Below are 18819 nucleotides of genomic sequence, written 5' to 3' on the forward strand. Positions count from 1 at the left end.
ACGTACAAATTAATAAAAAAAAAACTTTCTTTAAATGCCGCATACCACAACGCATACCACAACGCATATTGTTTGGGTTAGCGTTTGGTTGAGGGTGGGTCAAGTTATTATTAATAATAAACATAATATTACTTGACCCACCCTAACCCAAACGCTAACCCGCACCCTAACCCATAAACGATATGCGTTGTGGTATGCGGTATTATTATTTTTTTTTTGCATAACTTTTCACGTACATAAGTGAAAGAGCGCCAAAAAATTTTATGTTTTGTTTTAACCTTAAGACAACCACAGTGTTAGCATATGCAACTGACGACAAGAACTGTTATGCAACTGATGACAAGAACTGTTTAAGCGTTTACGATTTCCGGTTTCAACTGACCTAGTTTGGTAATAGTTTTCACAGATAAAATCAATTTGTCTACAATTCGTATAAGTTTGTTGAGAAGTAGAAAATACAATGATTTGAGCTAACAAAAGCATTTTGCGTGTCAACAGCTAAAAATGTAGGTTTCACTTCAAAAATGATCATATTGTATACATTTACAGGCTGTATTTGTTTACCACGTAACACTACGTAGCAAACCGGCTAGCAATGATTCTGCATTTGCTGCAAGTTCTGTCGGCAGTTTTTTTGGAACAATTACGCCAACTCTAGCAGTACTTTGTTTAAACAATTACAACGCTGTTAAAATTAACCAAACAGTTTCATTCTTACCTTCAACCCCTCTAACATACATGAAGTTTATTTTAAATAAAACCAATTAATAACCTTTTTTAGAATAAAAAAAAAACAGACATATAGTCACACATAGAGCTTCTTTTTAATCGTTTACACCTGACGTTTTAGTCAGTAACTTTTCCAACAGAAAAACGGAATTTGAAAACACAAGTAATCCTTGCGGGGAATTCCCATTACGTCACTGTCATTACCACAACTGTTGTAAGAAGCTGTTCTTTGCGTCTAACTAGGTAATATGTGCACGCTCTGTACAGAAAAATGCATTTGTGCTTATTGGAAACCAGAAATGTAATTTTGTAACCTAGTTAAACATTTATTGTGATTCTTTAATTCCCAGTGTTACAAACAAGGCTTTTTTAAAAACTTACGTCCTGATAAAATATTAAATTTACTTTTCAGTATTGCTGGAAAAAACAATATTTTACTACTTTTCTAAACCTGTTAAAATCGTCAATAGATCCAAACGTAAAAGCAATGGTTGTTTTAAAACAAATAATACTTGAATACAGCGCGGGTCACAAAAATATAACACGTTAAGGCAAGAGAAAAAAGTTCAAATGCTGCCGAATTTTGACATTCGGAGAATAATATACTTTAAGGATCGTTGTAAAATACCTAATAAAGGAAGTAAATTATATGAAAAAAAAATAATAATAACGGACACAAAACAGCCAATTTATCGCATAAAAAACAACAGTGTAATAGTTGCTTAGAAATGTAAATTTTTTTTTTTGTTTTTGCTCCCAATTGCAATATACGCCATGTTTTAGAATAGCAACCTAGTTGAAAAACTTGCCATAAAAAGAAGTTGTCCATAAACTGAATATAAATTTCTCCGGTGTAACGAAAAAAAGGCACAACCTGAATACCAAATGTGACGTCATAAATGCCAATTGTAACGTCATAGTTACAGTGCCTTCCACATTGTCAATTGTATCTTATTTAAGCCATAAGCATCAACTGTTGACTTCTTGGCAAGATTTGAAAAATGCACACATTTGAAAGGTAAGTGTGACGCAATAAAATGTCGATTGTTTCACATATAGAGCTCCTTTCCAGTGGTAACCAGCGGAACATCGACATGTTCGGTCCCGTTGCCATTTGCCCCCCTAATTGGGGGGACACCGAACCTGAAGAACTTCCTGACTGCCTTGGGAAGGTATCGGTTGTCGAAGAGAGGAACAAATAACTTGGCGTTTGCTTTCTTCGGGTCCTTAAAACCTGAGCAGTTATAAAGTGCGGTAAACACGGACAGGAAAACTAGAATTTTTTTAGCTTTTTACATTAGATTAAACATATCATGAGATTTTTTCAGATTATCTCAATCAGATTAGAATTAGAAATACCGTGTTTGCCAAAACTAGAAATTGGGACTTTTCTTTAAGCAATTCACAATCATTTAAAAAAAATGCGTTTTTTCACATAGTAATGTAGATGGAAAAAATATGACACTCTATGCTTTTCTACCTAAAAAATCCTTTATATTACTGTTGAGAACCAACCTGTGAAGAACGATATAAGGATTCCCATTATAACAGTGATGAAGAATCCAATGAGTCCGTACAGCAAGTGTGAGATGGCGTAAATACCTTCGCTTTCTGCTGGTCTGTAATCAGAGGTGAAAGTAAGCCAGGATAGTTAAACGATGTTCTAAAAGATGTTTTTCTGCAGTCCAGGCTATGCCCATTTCGAACCAGGCCTTCGGTTAGTTTCTTTATTGTTTTTAAACTAAGGTTCAGTTGCATATTTGTGCACTACGACGAATGATAACGTAAGGTTTCCAAAAATTACTTGTTTTAGGCGCCACGTTATGACGTAACTTTGTGTGTTCTGGTGGAAAACCTTTAATCGTGTCGATAAGAAAGTTATTTTACCCATGCATATAAGCTGTTAAACGTAGCAGCATTTTTTCATTGCATTACAATTACACTATTACGTTGCTTCATAAGCGGTCAATATAAAACACCTTGGCTCGGAAGGAGGAGTCGGCATCAGTGACGTCACTTCAGTGACGTTGACGTAGTCGGTGACGTATGACGTCATTTGCGACGACGTCACGTTCGCGATGGGGCACTGTTGCGTGGAGGTGGGAAGGAACTGGTTCTTGTGGAAAGGTCTCGGGTGCAAAATCCCGCCAACCGCTATCCACGTGGCACAGAAGCAGCCAATCACAGCGCCCGACATCGCGCCCTGCGTTTTTGAATGTAAATAAAAGTTGGATACACTATGCACGGATCTGTAATGTATCTGGATAATGCATCGCAAAGCCAAAAAGGTCGAGTAGATGCTTCGTATCGAATCGTCTTAATCAAGATGATGTCGATCTACTCGATCCTAGGGTACACTATGTACGGATCTGTTATGCAGCTTCATAATGGATTCCAAAGCCTAAAATGTCGAGTAGATCGACTTCATCTTGATTAAGACGTTTCTATATGAGCTTATATCCTCTTTAGTTAAAACATAAGTTGCTTATGCACATTTCGGCAGAAAATCTAGAAAAAATATTTGATCGTTTTAAATTCATCTATTTCAAATCGGATCGCGATTATCTTTGTTCAAAATATCGGGAATCAGTATCGGAATGAAAAGGCAAGCATCAGACAACCATAACCTAAATAATTATCTAGTTGTCTACTTAAATATTTTTGACTAAAGACATTCTGAAAATGAATTCATAAATTTAAGTAACCAAATTACTAAGCCATGCCATCTTATTGCTTCAGCAATTTTCTCAAATTTTGCAGATGTCTTGACCGAACCAATTTCGATAAATCTAACAATGTGAACCACTTCAGCCGATGACCCAAGCAAATTATAAATCCCAGTGTTGCAATGACTTAAGTCGATGACTTGATTGAAGTACAATTAAGTCACTGTTTTCAACTAATTGGACTTGACTTTTGGATAAATGACTTGACTTGGACTTAAGTCATTGAGTCGAATGACTTGGACTGAAGAAAAGTGTTTTTATTTAACATTTACTTTCTATAATTGAATAATTTAACAAAGATTTTGCACGCAAAATTATTAGATTGCCAAATGTTGTTTTTTATAATGTTTAGGTTGAATAATTGCTTACAACAATCGGATGAGTTTGGCAATTTAAAAAATTTATTGTTTATTTTTATTTAAGTAATTTAACTTGAACTGGACTTGGGCAACTGATGACTTGGACTGGGACTTTACTTGTAAGTTTTTGGAAAGACTTGACTGGGACTTAAGTCATTTAAAAACGACTTGTGTACAACACTGAGTCAAAACCGTAACCTCTACTTACCTTAGCGTTGCACCAAGGAACGAATATGGCGAGACTGAAAAGTGCCAAAACGGGGGCTCCGAATGTTCCGAACGAAGTGTAGGCGATGTGAAGCACAGTGGCGTCCATTGATGAGGCGAGGTATGCGATCGCTGTCACCAGGATGCCGAGCAGTACAGCTGCGAATAATTTATTTACCGCTAGACGATGCACGAGAGCAGATGGCGTGCTGAAAATCAGGGCTGCTGATTCGGACTCAGGACTCGGCGGAGTCAGTTTGTTTTGCTTGAGTCGGACTCGGAATTCGGAACTCGAGTAAGACTTCGTAAATCTATCCGAGTCCCGAGTCCGACGTGCGCACTGATAAGACCGCAAACTGCAAATTGTAAAAGTTTAATAGCAAATGCTGGATTATTTTCCAATCATGTATTGTTGTTAGATGAATTATATGACACCCCTATGAGTGCATAACTGAATATCCACCTTTTTTAGTAGCGTAAATGGGTGAAATACATGTTACAGAGTCGAAGCCGAACTCGGGACTAGACGAAATTGCACATTTATCCGGGATCGGACTCGGGTTCATTTTTTTGGCCAGAGTCGGGTTATTTTTAATCGACCATGCTAAGAATCTAGCAAGTTTAAAAGGGATTTTGACTAAAGGTCCGCAAACTACAACCCATGTGCTAAATGTAGCCCGCAGCATAATTTCAAAAACACGGTTTATAATAGTTTGTTAATGCAAATGTTTGTCGGGTGCAAACATAAACTAAACTTGATATTGTTTTTTAACCAATCGAAAATTCTATGAAGCTTACTATATGTTTTGCTAAAATTGTTTATGTTCCTTCGTTTGACGAAAATGTAATCAAGAAAGTTAAAAATAAATTTGATGTCCGGCCGAGATCTTCATATTTCTTACAGTTATCCGCCCCTTCATGAAACAAATATAAGGTACCCCGATTAAGAACAGACAGACGGTTTTTGTTGGTGTTATTGCTTTTTATAATATTAAAAAAAAACGAAAGTCCAAAATTGTTAGCTATTTCACGTTTTCTTCGTGAACAAAAGTATGGTTAAGTATTGCGCCGAAAGCTAATTTTGTACAAATACAACGATTGTTTGACTGTTTTGAACAAAAAAGTTCATTTACACGCGAACAAAAGCGACAAATTGTGCCCTGAGAGCAAAATGCAACTTGGGTTTCAAAAAGAACTAAATGCGTAAAATATTATCAGCTCTATAAGTTCTAAGATGACTTTAACGATTTTTTTGCCATTTTACAGCCATAACATTCCGTAATAATTTTTTTACCATAAACCGATTAACGCATATTCACTAAAAATGTCAAATAATAAAACCAGAAGGGCGTCCGCTACAACCTCTATTCTGTAAAGACATAAGAGTAAAGAAATCTTAATAAATTAAGTTAACCCTTTTTTTAAAATGATTGCGTCATCCATCGATGAAGTGAATAACGTCAATTTTTTATGCCGCTTTGTGGTTGGACACTATTTCGTTCGAGAACAGAACGCCTCGAAAAAATGCTTGAAGTATGACGTATAACGTAATGACATAAACATGTGGAGTCATATCTAAAAAATGTATGCAACCCCCCAAAAAAATTGGACTTCGCTAATGCCATTCACCACAAATATGTAGGGAGGTTTACAATATGGGAACAGAATTCCATCTTTGCCTTCGTTATACTGTAACCAGTATAGGGAGTCTGCTAAACCTGTACTCTGGGGCACAGGGGTAAATCATAATTTGTATAACCCATGACCCCGAACACGAGGTCGGTTCACAATATCAAAGGAGGCGAACTTTGCTCTCGTGACCTTTAACCCGCTTACCGAACATTTTGCTGATTGTGAGCTTTTTTGCAGAACTTAATCCAGGCCTGAACTTCAGAACAAAGTCTTCCAGTAGCAGGTTTGCCAGGGCGTTTATTCCAGAAGAAATGGTGCTAAAAAAACAAGAACGTTAGCCAAGAGATCGAAACAAATTGCAAGTCATTTAGAGAATTGTGGTGTGTGTCACAAATTTAATTATTGTAGCCCTTTGTGCCGACTGCGTTTGGCCGAGGTAATCGCCATTCATCGATAGGACTTTAGTGTGAATTTTGCAGCCTCCATTTTTTCTCGATTTTGTTTTTATTGCGTTATATTGCATGGTATTCGTCAGGTGGACACCGAGAGAATCGGACGCATTTTGATCGCAGTTTGCAATCTCGATGGTTCGAGACAAGCTGTAGCCTTATGCGAGAGCACTTGGTGTCCATGTGTGTTTGCCTTATACTGATTGTCGTACTGTCCAACAAACGTCTTGCTCGAAAACGTCAAACTCGGGTTGTCCCAAATGCACCGCTCTGATAGCATGATAAATATACAACAGACAGACCTTAACGTTCCACTGTAGGCAGCAGCAACGAAGAGCCCCGACATTCCAGGCATGTCGTTGAATATGAGGGTGGAGAGGTATGGAACCATCTGGTCTGCCTTTTTGATCTGGCCAGATCTTAGTGGATCACAACCCTTAAAGTAGGCATACATCACAAGTCCGTTGGTGAGCGCTAGAGCGGATAAGAAGGCGAAGAGTAGAAAACCGAAAACCAACGACCTGTAAAGGTATGAGATGAGTTATACAAGGTGTGCGACAGGGGTTCAACAAACAGGCCCAGACCCGACCTGGCAGCTTAATTTATCCGACAAGGGGCATATTCCCAAATAATCATAAAATATGGTCGTTGTTATTATTAGTAAGACGTAACAAGAATATCTAAAATCCATACAGAAATAGGTATCATTTTGAACGTTGAAAACGAATAAAGATGATGTATTCGAAACGTTCAAAATGATACCTACTTCTGTATGGGTTTGAATATTCTGGTTGTTAATGCTTCATTAACAAAAATATTTGTCTGATACAAAACTAAGTAAAATTGTGGATGAAATTTCAAACCAAACCACAATTTTATAAAGCTTACTAAGTAGTATTTTGATATTTGTTTGTTTATGTTTCTATGTTTATTATAACTATAAGCTATAAAGCTCAATACCAATTATATCTAGCGCACGAAATATTTACAGCATAGGCTGGCCCGTGACTTATAGTGAGTTATCCGGCACTTTATGCAAAAAAGTTTAGTGACCCCTGGCTCAGGCATTGTTTTAAATTCTTTAATCTCAATAAAAATATATTTTCAATTAGGCATACAAGGTTTTCAATAGTAAGAATTATGACCCAGAAAAAACATTGAAAAACAAATAAATGGAATGATGGCCTTTAAAGTAGGCCTAACATAGTTTATAAAAACAAAAACAAAATTATAACGTAATTTAAAATTTATTATAACTGCACAACAAAATTTAAGTAATTGAAACATAGTAATAATTTTAGCTAGAGGCCGACAAAAAAAACCTCATAATAATAGATAAAAGCACCTGCACTTCCACCATAAACAGTGGCGGTAAAATGATTTATTGCTTTTAGCAGATTACATTTCAAAACTAATCGCCATGCAAAAGCTGTGCAAACATTGCGGTTGCATAGCTCAAGGTTGCCTGACACTAGACACATTTTGCGTGGAAGGAAAACGTCGAAGACTAAAGCGTAATGCGGAAAGATGAAATATTTCAACTTTAACGCTTTCGGTTAAAAGCTCGGCTTCGGTCGTTAAGTGTGAATCAACCTTTAGAATTGCAATCACTCTTTAGATCTTGTTTTGCAAAACATTTTAACACGAAAAGTAAACAAAAATTATTTTCTCCCAACCTATAACTTTATAACTTAACCGTGCTTATTAAATAACCAGGGTTTTTATTTGTTTTAACGCAGGACCCTAAAAATATTTTGTTTGATTGGACCAGGCTCGGCGTGAATTTTTATGACATCATCCATTGACGTCATAAAAATCAAGCTGACTTAAGAAACCTGCTGTTTGTTTGATACAACGAATGCAAAACTTGAATTCAGTCGGAATAGTTTTGAAGGAAAATGAGACCAGAGCGTTTTATTTCATTTAAACTCTTTTCTTTAAAATAATTCACTCTTTAAAATTATATAACCAGTCATCAATAGACATACATAAACCCCCTAAAACTAGTCCACTTACCCCCAAGAGATTCACGGAACCCAAGTTAGCAACCCTTGAGTTGAACAAACCATAAAAAGGTTGAGATGCTTTGATCGTCCAGAAAACAACACGCCTAACGCGTTTAACCCCAGACGCATAATCCCCAAGGAGGGTGAGTTAAAAGGGGTGAGGGGCAAATTGACCCACTCGCCAATCCGGCTGTCACGGGGTCATTTGTCTCTATCTTAACCATGACGTCAAACGCCTTTTTTGTTAAAGAAATTAAAATGCAGGCCGGGATTAACTGAACTGTTAGTAGATGTTAAGACAGTGCTGGGACAACCAGTCATGTGAGGTTCTGGTTAATTTGATGTAGGGCCAGGATTGAACTGTACATCGGAAGAAGGTCAACAACATTTTTATTTTTGGTCTTGGGCAATTCTAAATGGGTATGCAATACTCTTTTACCGCCCCTACTAAAACATACAGTTCTTCCCAGTGTCTAATATTCATCCCAGTGTCTATTATTGAGTTATTACGTGTTGTTCCTTAAAACCGTTGGTTACATGTTGTAATTGGTGTCACGACAAAAGGTTTTCTTGAGTCGTAAGACTGCCAAAAAACAACAACAAATAAACAAAACAACAGTGTCACCTGAAAAAACATGGCGGGATCTCACAGCAGCTAGTGAAAAATCACTGTCAGGTAATCTATTTAAATGGCCGTTTTGGGGTAATTCGAAATATGGTAATCTGATGCCACTATATAACGACAAATTGTAATGTATTCTCGACAAGATTTCGCACAACCAAAATAGCAAAACTCTTTTCTACCCTGACCTAATGAAGCACGGTTGTGCGAAAGCTTGTCGAGAATCTATACAATTTGTCTTTATATAGTGCCACCAGTTACCCTATTTAGAATTACGACCATTTACATAGATTACCTGACAGTGATCCTTCAATGGCTGTTATGAGATCTCGCCATTTTTTCTAGGGAGACACTGTTTTTTTTACAATTTATCGTTATATAGTGCCAACTGATTACCCTATTTAGAATTAGACAAATACGGCCAATAACATAGATTACCCGAGAGTGGTCTTTTAAAAAGTGTGCCGTTGATTTAGTTTTAATTATTTTAGTTTAACGCAAGCTTTAAAGTTAAAAAAAAAAAATTGTAAAACGCTAAAACTCATAGTGAATTCGTAAAATAATCTTTTGGTAATTGTAGAAAATAATCTATTTCTATCACAAATATAAATGCGAGACTTTAATATTGAATATCAGTTAGATAACCAATAATAATTTATAATATTTACCAAATACCAATTGCTGTGTTTATAAGCGATGGTCAAGTTGTGATATTTCGTTAATAATAATTTTTTAACGTCACCACTCACTTTCTGGCGTCCTGAAGGGATTTACAGGACAGGTAGCGCTGGGGGATGAGCTGGTTTGAGCAGAGGCCAGAAAGGCCGATCACTATTGGCCCGAAGAAGGCCGACCACGTGGTGGCGCGCAGTGTCGGGTCAGGGTTAAAGCTGCGAAAACAAAATTTGAAAATGTGTAAAATTGTAAGATGCGAGACTTTTGCGAATTTAAATAAAGAAGTGCCATAGGGAAATAAAGGAAAAGGTCAAAACATCTATAGGAAGACTATAAAACATAGCAGTTGTCAAAAACTGTAATAATACAAAATAAAGATATATTTTAAAAATCTTATAAAAAGGTAAAGAAATGAACTTCAAAGATGTCAGGAACATCCCTAACCTCATCAAAAATAGGAATTATGTCCTAACCCACTAAATACAATCAAGTTTAGTAGTCACTATTCTTTGCTTTGAACTATACGGATGGTCTGAAACGTTTTTGTCATACCGATACGTGATATTTTGAGCAAAATTAGACAGTCTGATGCAATATAAAATGGCGTCATTACTATCGTCAGGTGAGAAACATTAAAGATAATGAATTGTGTAAACGAATCAATTTTCGTGTTGTTAAGCAAAAATAAATACTTTAGTGCCGAGAAACATAGAAACATATAGGCCTAGTTACCTTACGGTTCTAAATATGCTCTTGGTTTGAATAAATATACCACTTAAACTATTAAAGTGTCCAGCGCTTAGTTAAATCGCAAATAATGGTCGAATTTTCTATAATAGGGGTATATGATCTGCACCGATACCACCCTAGATTCGTTCGAGTACCGATACTACAACTTGGCATCGGGTATCGGCCCCGATCCGATATTATCGGACGAGTACCGATACTACCACTTGGCATCTAGTATCGGCCCCGATCCGATATTATCGGACGAGTACCGATACTACCACTTGGCATCTAGTATCGACCCCGATCCGATATTATCGGACATCCCTATAAAAAAATCAGACCTGGAAAATTACGACCCGCGGGACAAATCCGGCCCGCGAAGCAATATGATCCAGCCCCTGTTTTTTCTCTGTAAAGTGTTTTTAAGTAAAATTAAGCCTTTAATTTTTTTTGATGATTTATTCTAAAATAGTTATTGAATAAATTATACTTATAAGGCATCCTCACTTATTTCTACAACTACCATAGCGTGTCAAATTAGAATATTTATAGCTCTACAGAAGAATCACACATTGTAATATGTGTATTTCAAATCCATTTTTTGATCCGCCCAACAAAACTTTTCTGCTTCTTATGCCCCCCCTTTCCCTAGATCAGAAGTTCCTAAACTGGGGTCCGCGAATTAATTTTAAGGGTTCCATAAAGGCCAAATTGAAATATTAGTGTATATTTAAGAAGTAATAGATTTTTTCAAAGAAAATATAGATGAAACAAACAAAATCTTACTCAAAAAACTTTGTCCTGTTTCCGAGCACCACAGCTTCGAACATTGGTCTCCATCCGCCGACCAGTATCAGTGTGCGGATGAATACGGACAAAATGCCGGCCAGGATAACGCCACTTTGCACAACGTCTGTCCAAATCACCGCTTTTACACCGCCCTAAACAAAAAAGGAGGGTTTAGGTAGTGTTTACTGAAATCAAAAAAGGTTTAATCCGTAATATTTTTGATAAAACTTCAGTATGATGATTTATATACTCGTGATTTACAACTCACGGCGGCTGTATAGACCGTTCATATAAAGCTCGTGAGAGCGATCATATACATGCTCGTGATCTACAACTCACGGCAGCTGTGTAGATTGTGCATATGAAGCTCATGAGTGCGATGATATATATACTTGTGAACAACAACTCACGGCGGCTGTGTAGATCGTGCATATGAAACTCGTGAGTGCGATGGCCCACTTGAGGTCAATCGGGGTCACTGCACTAAGTGCAAGAGCTGGAGCATAAATCGTCACTCCCATGTAAACCATCTGCAAGAAAAACAACTTGTTTTCGTTTGCTTAAAAACACATACCAGACATGGGGATGATTTATATCTACAACTTAATGAAATAAAATACACAAAAAAATGTGTGACTTTTGTAATGTTTAAAGAATGACTATCAAAGCCCATAATAGAAAGAATTTGGGGAACGTTTCAAATAAATCTTAATATGATGGCTGGAGGTTGTAGTTAGACGTACAATAAATATCAAAGCCCAGGCAGAAGTAGGTGGCATAATTTTAACGCTATAAATAAAACCTATTCAATTTTTATCAGTTTAAAAGATTTTGTTAGTTAACTTAATCTAAAGAATGACAACTATAGAGACAAAAGGAATTATTTATCATTTATAATTTTCGATGTATGGTTTGTTTTTAATATTACCATTGTATCAAGTTTATTTTTCTTGTATGACGTAACAGCTGCCGCTAATGATGTTATTCCAGCGGATTCAAACAACGCACAAACGTAAAAGCGCTGACTCACCATATTCACGATGCTAATTGCTGACGTAATCATTCGAACTTGTTTGTTGAAACGCATTTCTAGAAGCTGAAACAAAGAAGCATTGTTGTAAGTTTAAATGAAATACATGTTCGACAGATAATATAAAATAGAATGGAAAATATTTGGACAATGCACAAATGGCAATAATATATCTATTTGGAAAACGATCAGTGTTTTAAGATTGTTATAAAAAAGTTTGCCGTATATTAAACTGAACGTTTGTACATTTATGCTATAAAAATCGCCATTCCACTTGTTTTAATATCAATTTTGGTCTTTTTATACAAGAAAAGTTTTTCTAGAATGGTAACGATTAAAACGAAATGTCCAAGAAGTAAACACATATGAACAATGGTAATAGCATTTCTGTTTTTTGGTGTTGTTGAATTATATAAAACCTAATTTTAACTGCGTTTTTCTTACTTGTGTTCAGTGCGGTAAGCAATGAACATTTGGTGAGTTTATTCAAATATAAAAGAAGTTTAAAAACACGCAGTTAAAACCCTGAAGACGCAGTTACGTTAGGCTCTAATGTAAACTAAGTATATTTGTGAGGGAATGTTGTTAAAATGTAATGTTATTCATCATAATATCTATGGTAGCAAACATATTACTAAGTGTAGCTGCTGGAAAGTAATTGTTAAATTGCTGTGATTTCAGCTTTTTGTAACTGTTGAATAATGTCATCGCATAAAAACAACAGTCCTCGAAAAACGTGTTTATCGTTTGTATCAAATCTAGGTTTGGCTTAATATACAGGACGTTATCTTATCGCGAAAATTACTCGGTTTTATGAACCGCTAAATGACGTGTATTATAAAGCAAAAACGCACTCTACAGTCTACAAGGCTGCCTTACTAGATTGCCGAGATAATAGTATAGCTTGTTTGTTTGATAAAGGCGTGCTGTTTTGCAGTTAAATCACCCCTTTTTAAAACGTCAATGCGGGCTGAACGGCAAAAGTCTAATCCTAAGTAAACAGGTAATAAGTGTTGAATTTCGCGCGAAATCTCAAGGCGTGTCTCTACAAAAGCCAAGTCGCGTGTCTAAACATGCAATTGAGTCCTAATTATGTGGTATTACTGGCTTCCCTATATTTGACAAGCCATTGGAAGCATTGCAAGGTTGTGCCTACCGGTAAGCCTACATCTAAAAGTTGCGCTAAAAAACAAGTTTTTATTTATTTAATTAACCGCCGTTGCCGCTAATAGAGTTTTAATGGGCCCCAAAAACCAAAATTGGAGATGTTGTTTTTCTCGTGACAATCTTTCGCGAATTACGCACGTGTTTTCTCAGGTATCCTTATTTATTTTCGCAGCTTAAATTGTCAGTTTAAAGTTGAAGGAAGTAGATGCGAAAAACAGATAACTACCTTGAAATTACGCGCATTTAAATCTTCGTGTTTCAAAGCTTTTCCGAGAAGCTGTTTTCTATTTCACGCTGAATTTAAAAACAATTCAAGTTCATAAATGGAGGTTTTGAAAACGCATGAATTTAGTAAATCCTAAATTTTTATCTTTTAAAGCATAAAAAGGTAAAAACGTTGGAATGTGCAAACTGAATATGTAAAAAATTAAGATATCTTCTCGCCCATATGCACGTTAATGACGATAATGACTTCAAATGGTAGCAATATACTTTAGACTTTCTCGTCTGAGTTAACTTCAGTCATTCCGTTTGTAACCTAGTTCATAGTGAGATTCGAACTCACGGCCTGATTTATACTTTGTCTGTAGCTTTGTAACGGAAGTTGACATTTAAAAATTTAAGAGATAATAATTTAACAGTTTCATAATTTAACTTACCTCGTATATGGAGCATAGTTGTAGGCCGTGGTACAAGGGTATGTAGTACAAGTAGCCGATGATGATGGGAATAGCCATTGAGAGCACATACCAGTAGGCCACTGCACCGAACAAGTAGATCTCGGTCGGGTAAGCTATCACCGTGATCGACGAGAGAAAAGTCACTGAGATGGAAAATCCGACCAGGATCTGCAAATAAACAATGCGCGAAAATGAAATAGGGCATTATTTTAATTTAGAGAGGAAAAATAATTTCGACAGGGTGGTATCGCTACTCGTGCGATAGTAGGAGAATATCGGTACTCCTTCAAACCTACCAAGTGGTATCGCTACTAGCTAAATAAACTTAACGCACTCTTCGGATACCCAGAGTGATATCGGTTCTCCTCCGATAATTAGGTGGTATCGCTATTTATTCTAACAAGTCTGATAACATCGACAGAGTAGTATCGGTACTCGTCTGATGCTAGGGTGGTATTTGTACTCGTCCGAAACTCGGTTGGTATCGGAACTCGTCCGAAATTCGGTTGGTATCGGTACTCGTTCGATACTTGTGTGGTATCAGTACTCGTCCGATGATAAAGTGGTAGAGGAACTCGTCATATACTTGGGTGGTATCGTTACTCGTCCTATAATACTATACGATTGTATAAATACTCGTCCACAGCATAAGAGTAAATTAAATTGCCAAATTACTCATTGTCATTAAACATTTTTTATACGTAGTATTCCGTATGCTAATAATAGGTAAAATTACCAGTTTTGGTTTGCAAAACTCCAACACATTTTTCAGGGTGCTAATGCAAATTTTGCATAGTCACTGCTCAACGGCATTCCAAGCAAGGTGGTGTAGCCACGGAGACGACCCAATTTGTCGGGGTTCGTCAAGTTACGCGTGAATGTTGTTACAGTCGTGTGGGAAAATTCAAAATCACCCACCGACGAATAAGTGAAACACTCTCACATTTGACCCCGATATATTGTTACGTCGCTAATGTTTGCGACCTATACAACGATCTCATCCCTGTGAAGCGATGGCGGCTTTTTGCAATCAAAGTTACGTTTTGCGACTTAACTGCTGTTTGGAGATTTTGAATTTGAAAGTTATTATAGAACTGAAGAAGGTATGAATTTGCGGCGGCTCTGCTTGAAGAGTATGTCTTGTAGTTTATATTGTGAAAAAATCAGCAAAATAAATCGATTATATGGTAATATAGCTGAGTATTAATATCCATAAACATGAATATTATTATTTTTGCTCAAAGTGCGATTGCTGGATTGCTAAAGCTAACTAAAGCAACAATTTCAGTTTATTAGCGGCACAACTTTCGGAGATGTGACACTCTCGAAATATCAGGTCGCAAATTTCGCCGAGGTGAATGGGGTCCCTAACGTTGTGACAACGCCAATAAAGGAGAAAGAATGGATCGGAACCGAAACCCGGCCATGTCGTATACGACCAGACGTGAGGTGGGTCGCTACTCGAATGTTGACCGCTTCCTCAGCCGCTGCTGTTTATATTTTGCGATCGATTTCATTGGCTTCATGCTTTGAGTCACGTCCCACCTTATGTGAGAATGCCACCGAAACGCGGATGGGTTGCTGTTAAGCTGCCGTGAAAAGCGAAGAAGACTGGGGCAATCACACCAGGGATTCTGACCTTTATAGAGGTGACATGTGTTGCCGGATTTTTAATTTCTCTTTTAGGAATGTCCGATAATATCGGATCGGAGCACAATCCCGATACCAAGCGGTAGTATCGGTACTCGTCCGATACTAGGGTGGCATCGGGTTTCGATTCCAAACCAAGTAATTTTAGTGTCTCAGCCATGTCTTGTGATTCAATCTAGTTGCGATAAACGAAACATTGTGTGGAATATATTACAATAAAAAGATGAAAGATAAGTTAATAACTCTGCTTATTTTATACATGAAAGCGAATTTTGGCCAAAACCTGATAATAGTGCGTATAGTAAGTATGTTAAACCATTTAGTTGTGGTAAGTATAGGCAATTAACGCTTATATAAAAACGCATGGAACACCAAAATGGTCCAACAAGCCTTGTCCATTAGGAACAACTTGTTCAGATGTGGCATTTTTGCAGAGCACTGAGCCAGAAATGCAGGTCTACGTATTTGCATATAATTAAAACTAAAAATGTAGCCAATGTTTCCAGCGCAATTTCGAGTTTTTTTTTCTATAATATGATCGGAACTTATGCTAAGTGGTTGTATGGGTATTCGTCCAATAAGCATTCAACGCCTGAATACAATGAAAAGCCTAAATCCGCAAGCCTTGTCCATTAGGAACAATTTTTTCAGATGTGGCATTTTCGCAAAGCACTGAGCCAGAAATACAACCAAGTATTTGCACATAATTAGATCTGAAAATGTAGTCAATGTTTCCAGCGCAATTTGAGGCCTGTAACACTTTGCGGCAAATGCCTTGATCTCAGGTTCCTGCAATTACCTCTCAAAATATTTGCGCAGGAGCGTAAAAGCAAAAGTAGATAACGATCGGTCACGCTGGGATTCGAACCCGTGACCTACGGTTTGGTTTTCATCAAGAGAACCGGATAGTTGTATGTAAACAAACATTGCTAATGACTGGGGCTGTTGCGCTTAGGATTGACGCAAAGCAGTGTTTTGTTCCTCAATCCGGATTAACGTGTCTTACGAAACCGGCTTCGCTACTGATTGGGGAATTGACTTGTTACATGGGATTTACCATGTCAGTTGTTGCTTGTACATGCGCGTGTGTAAGTGTGTGTGCTTGCGTGCGAGCGTGCGTGCGTTCGTGTGCACGTGTAGTCGTGTATGTGTACGATACCTGATTGAGGGGTTATCAAAATGTGAGCTATTACTGTTGTATAATTTTACGGCAGATTTTTTAATTTTGTGTAAAATCGGAATTAAAATTCTTGGATTAACATCTGTTTTAATCGATAGTTTTTTGCTATCACGCTAAAGCCATACGCAATAAAAATACGTAGTAGTCTTTACACATGAAAAACAAAAATATGTATGTGTTAATTTATTTACAACTAGAAAAGTACGCAATCTGTTCGCAAAACCTAAATCGAAACGTATTTATACAAAAACCTCTCGAAAAATCAATCGGCCAATTTAAAATTCAGAAAGTAACATAAAGAGAAAATAATAAATAGTTCTTACCGGTGATAACTTCCTCCCACCGAAGTAATAGCTCTCCGTTGAATGATCTCCCCTGTCCTTAACTGCATACACGACCCCGATAATCAGCGTTGACAAAATGGAGGCTAAAAATAAACACAAAAACACTTTGTTTTGGAAAATTAATTTAAACCTTTGTTTATCAGCCTACGGGCTGGCGACCCAAAATTGTGTGACCGTTTGATTTGGTTGGGTCGTCGACTAAAATGGTTCACATGCTTAGATTTATTGAGATTGGTATTAAGGAAGAATTTTTTTTATTTTAGAAAATTGCAAAGTAATATGAAGCAATGGCTCATATTTGTTGTTCCAATTTATATATACTGTTTATTGTCTTGTTTTTGTTTTGTTCACTTACAACAGGTACATAGAAACGAATTGGATTAGGTAAGTAATACCTAAAATGTCATATTAAAACTAATTTAAGCGAATGCATTATGTTAATGTCCGGTTAATAGTTTAGTGAAAAGAATTGGATCGGCAACATTTTTCTGTTCTACTTACGCTGTGTATTTGGGTTGCCGCGAGAAAAGGTGACAAAAAGTGATTTCAACGATAAGAAGTTGCCAGATCAGCTTTATCGCGCAACATGCCGAAAGTCTAGCAACAACTTAGCAATTGGTTATTATAAAATTCGGGGTTGAGTGACAGTTGACCTTTTCGTTTAGGATGATGTTTTGCTGCTCAACAGAGAACTTAAATTTTGTGAGATGAAGTTTGATCACTGTTTACATGGTAACAAAATGTGTAAAAAACGATATTTAAAAAAGGCGTATATTTTATGTAAGATAAGGTTTTAGTGATGTTGTTTGGCTGTTTTATTTTAAAGAGCGGAAACGGTCTTTCCAATTCCCCAAATGTCGCCTGATTGCGCAATTATAAAGGAGATCTAGAAGTTGGTACTTAGATGGAATATTTTCTGTCCCATTAATTTTTTTGGCGGTCACAACAACCAAACAAAACAAATTAGCGCCGCGTATGAATGGAACTGAGTAGCTTTTTTTTCCATACTGCATATAAAATACGATAATGACACTAACAAGTTAAGTTAATGATTAAATTTACTCACTCTAATGGATAAAAAGTAATTTGCTTGGACACAAAGTTAGTGAACAAAAGCTAAAAGCTTAAGTTACGAGAAAATTTGTGTTATAGAATCGGTTCAAAAGGACATTTAAGAAAGGAGTATTCCCCATTTTTACATTTTTTTTAAATTGCTACTTATAATTTTTGTAATACTCTCTTTGGACATAACAACGATTGAATTGTCACTGTGTTTAACTTATTTTTGCGGCGACACGATTAGTAAGCGTGAGTATAACCAATTCAATTCACTGAATTTTTCAGTGACATTTTAGGCTTAAGTGGATTTACCAGCTATCGTAATAAAATATGGTAACGCAATAATGTCTATATTCTAAAAAAATTGATTGATTTAATTAAAGTAAATTTAAGCAACTTACCAATAAAGACAAGAAAGTCGATCGGCCCAAAGTTGCCCTGCTGGACTTGTGACATTTTCGCCATAAATTTTGTCGATTAATTAAAAAAATCTAATTCTGTGGAAAAATATTATAAATAACCTTTGTTAATATGGCGGGGTATTTCATTGAACACTTTTCGTCAGAAACAAAGTAGAATTTTTGAAAAAATATTGTGGCTTTGAAATCCAATGTCATTTTCCATGGAAGTAAGTGACATTGCTTGTTGACAATTTGATTTCGCGTGACTTGCTTCTGAATGACCGTTGCTTTCAGATGAACTGACCATCGCCGTGGGGAATTTAGTAAATTGATTGGCTTGCCTGAAACGTGTTTTCCGGCGTGTTGACTATCTCGTTCCGCATTG

General features: G+C 36.6%; 1 protein-coding gene across 2 annotated transcripts; it reads right to left on the reverse strand.

Moving 5' to 3' along the window:
• Nucleotides 1-1208: 1208 nt before the first annotated feature.
• On the reverse strand, nucleotides 1209-18532 carry LOC146135283 (sodium-coupled monocarboxylate transporter 2-like). 2 transcript variants are annotated; one of them, XM_083395233.1, is made up of 13 exons: nucleotides 18435-18532; nucleotides 16954-17057; nucleotides 13780-13968; nucleotides 11954-12019; nucleotides 11334-11453; nucleotides 10921-11075; nucleotides 9480-9620; nucleotides 6405-6623; nucleotides 5858-5970; nucleotides 4023-4180; nucleotides 2709-2932; nucleotides 2245-2348; nucleotides 1209-1955 (listed from the first exon to the last, which is right to left on the reverse strand). In XM_083395233.1, the coding sequence occupies exons 1-13, from the start codon at nucleotides 18496-18498 to the stop codon at nucleotides 1852-1854; spliced, it is 1761 nt and encodes a 586-aa protein (XP_083251359.1). In that variant the 5' UTR covers nucleotides 18499-18532; the 3' UTR covers nucleotides 1209-1851. The 2 variants fall into 2 exon arrangements, with proteins under 2 accessions (XP_083251359.1, XP_083251358.1); XM_083395232.1 differs by having other exon boundaries at nucleotides 1209-1963.
• Between the last annotated feature and the right edge of the window lie 287 nt (nucleotides 18533-18819).

Source organism: Ascidiella aspersa, chromosome 8 (assembly GCF_963924565.1).
Source record: "Ascidiella aspersa chromosome 8, kaAscAspe10.2, whole genome shotgun sequence".
In the NCBI taxonomy this organism is placed as follows: Eukaryota; Metazoa; Chordata; class Ascidiacea; order Phlebobranchia; family Ascidiidae; genus Ascidiella; species Ascidiella aspersa.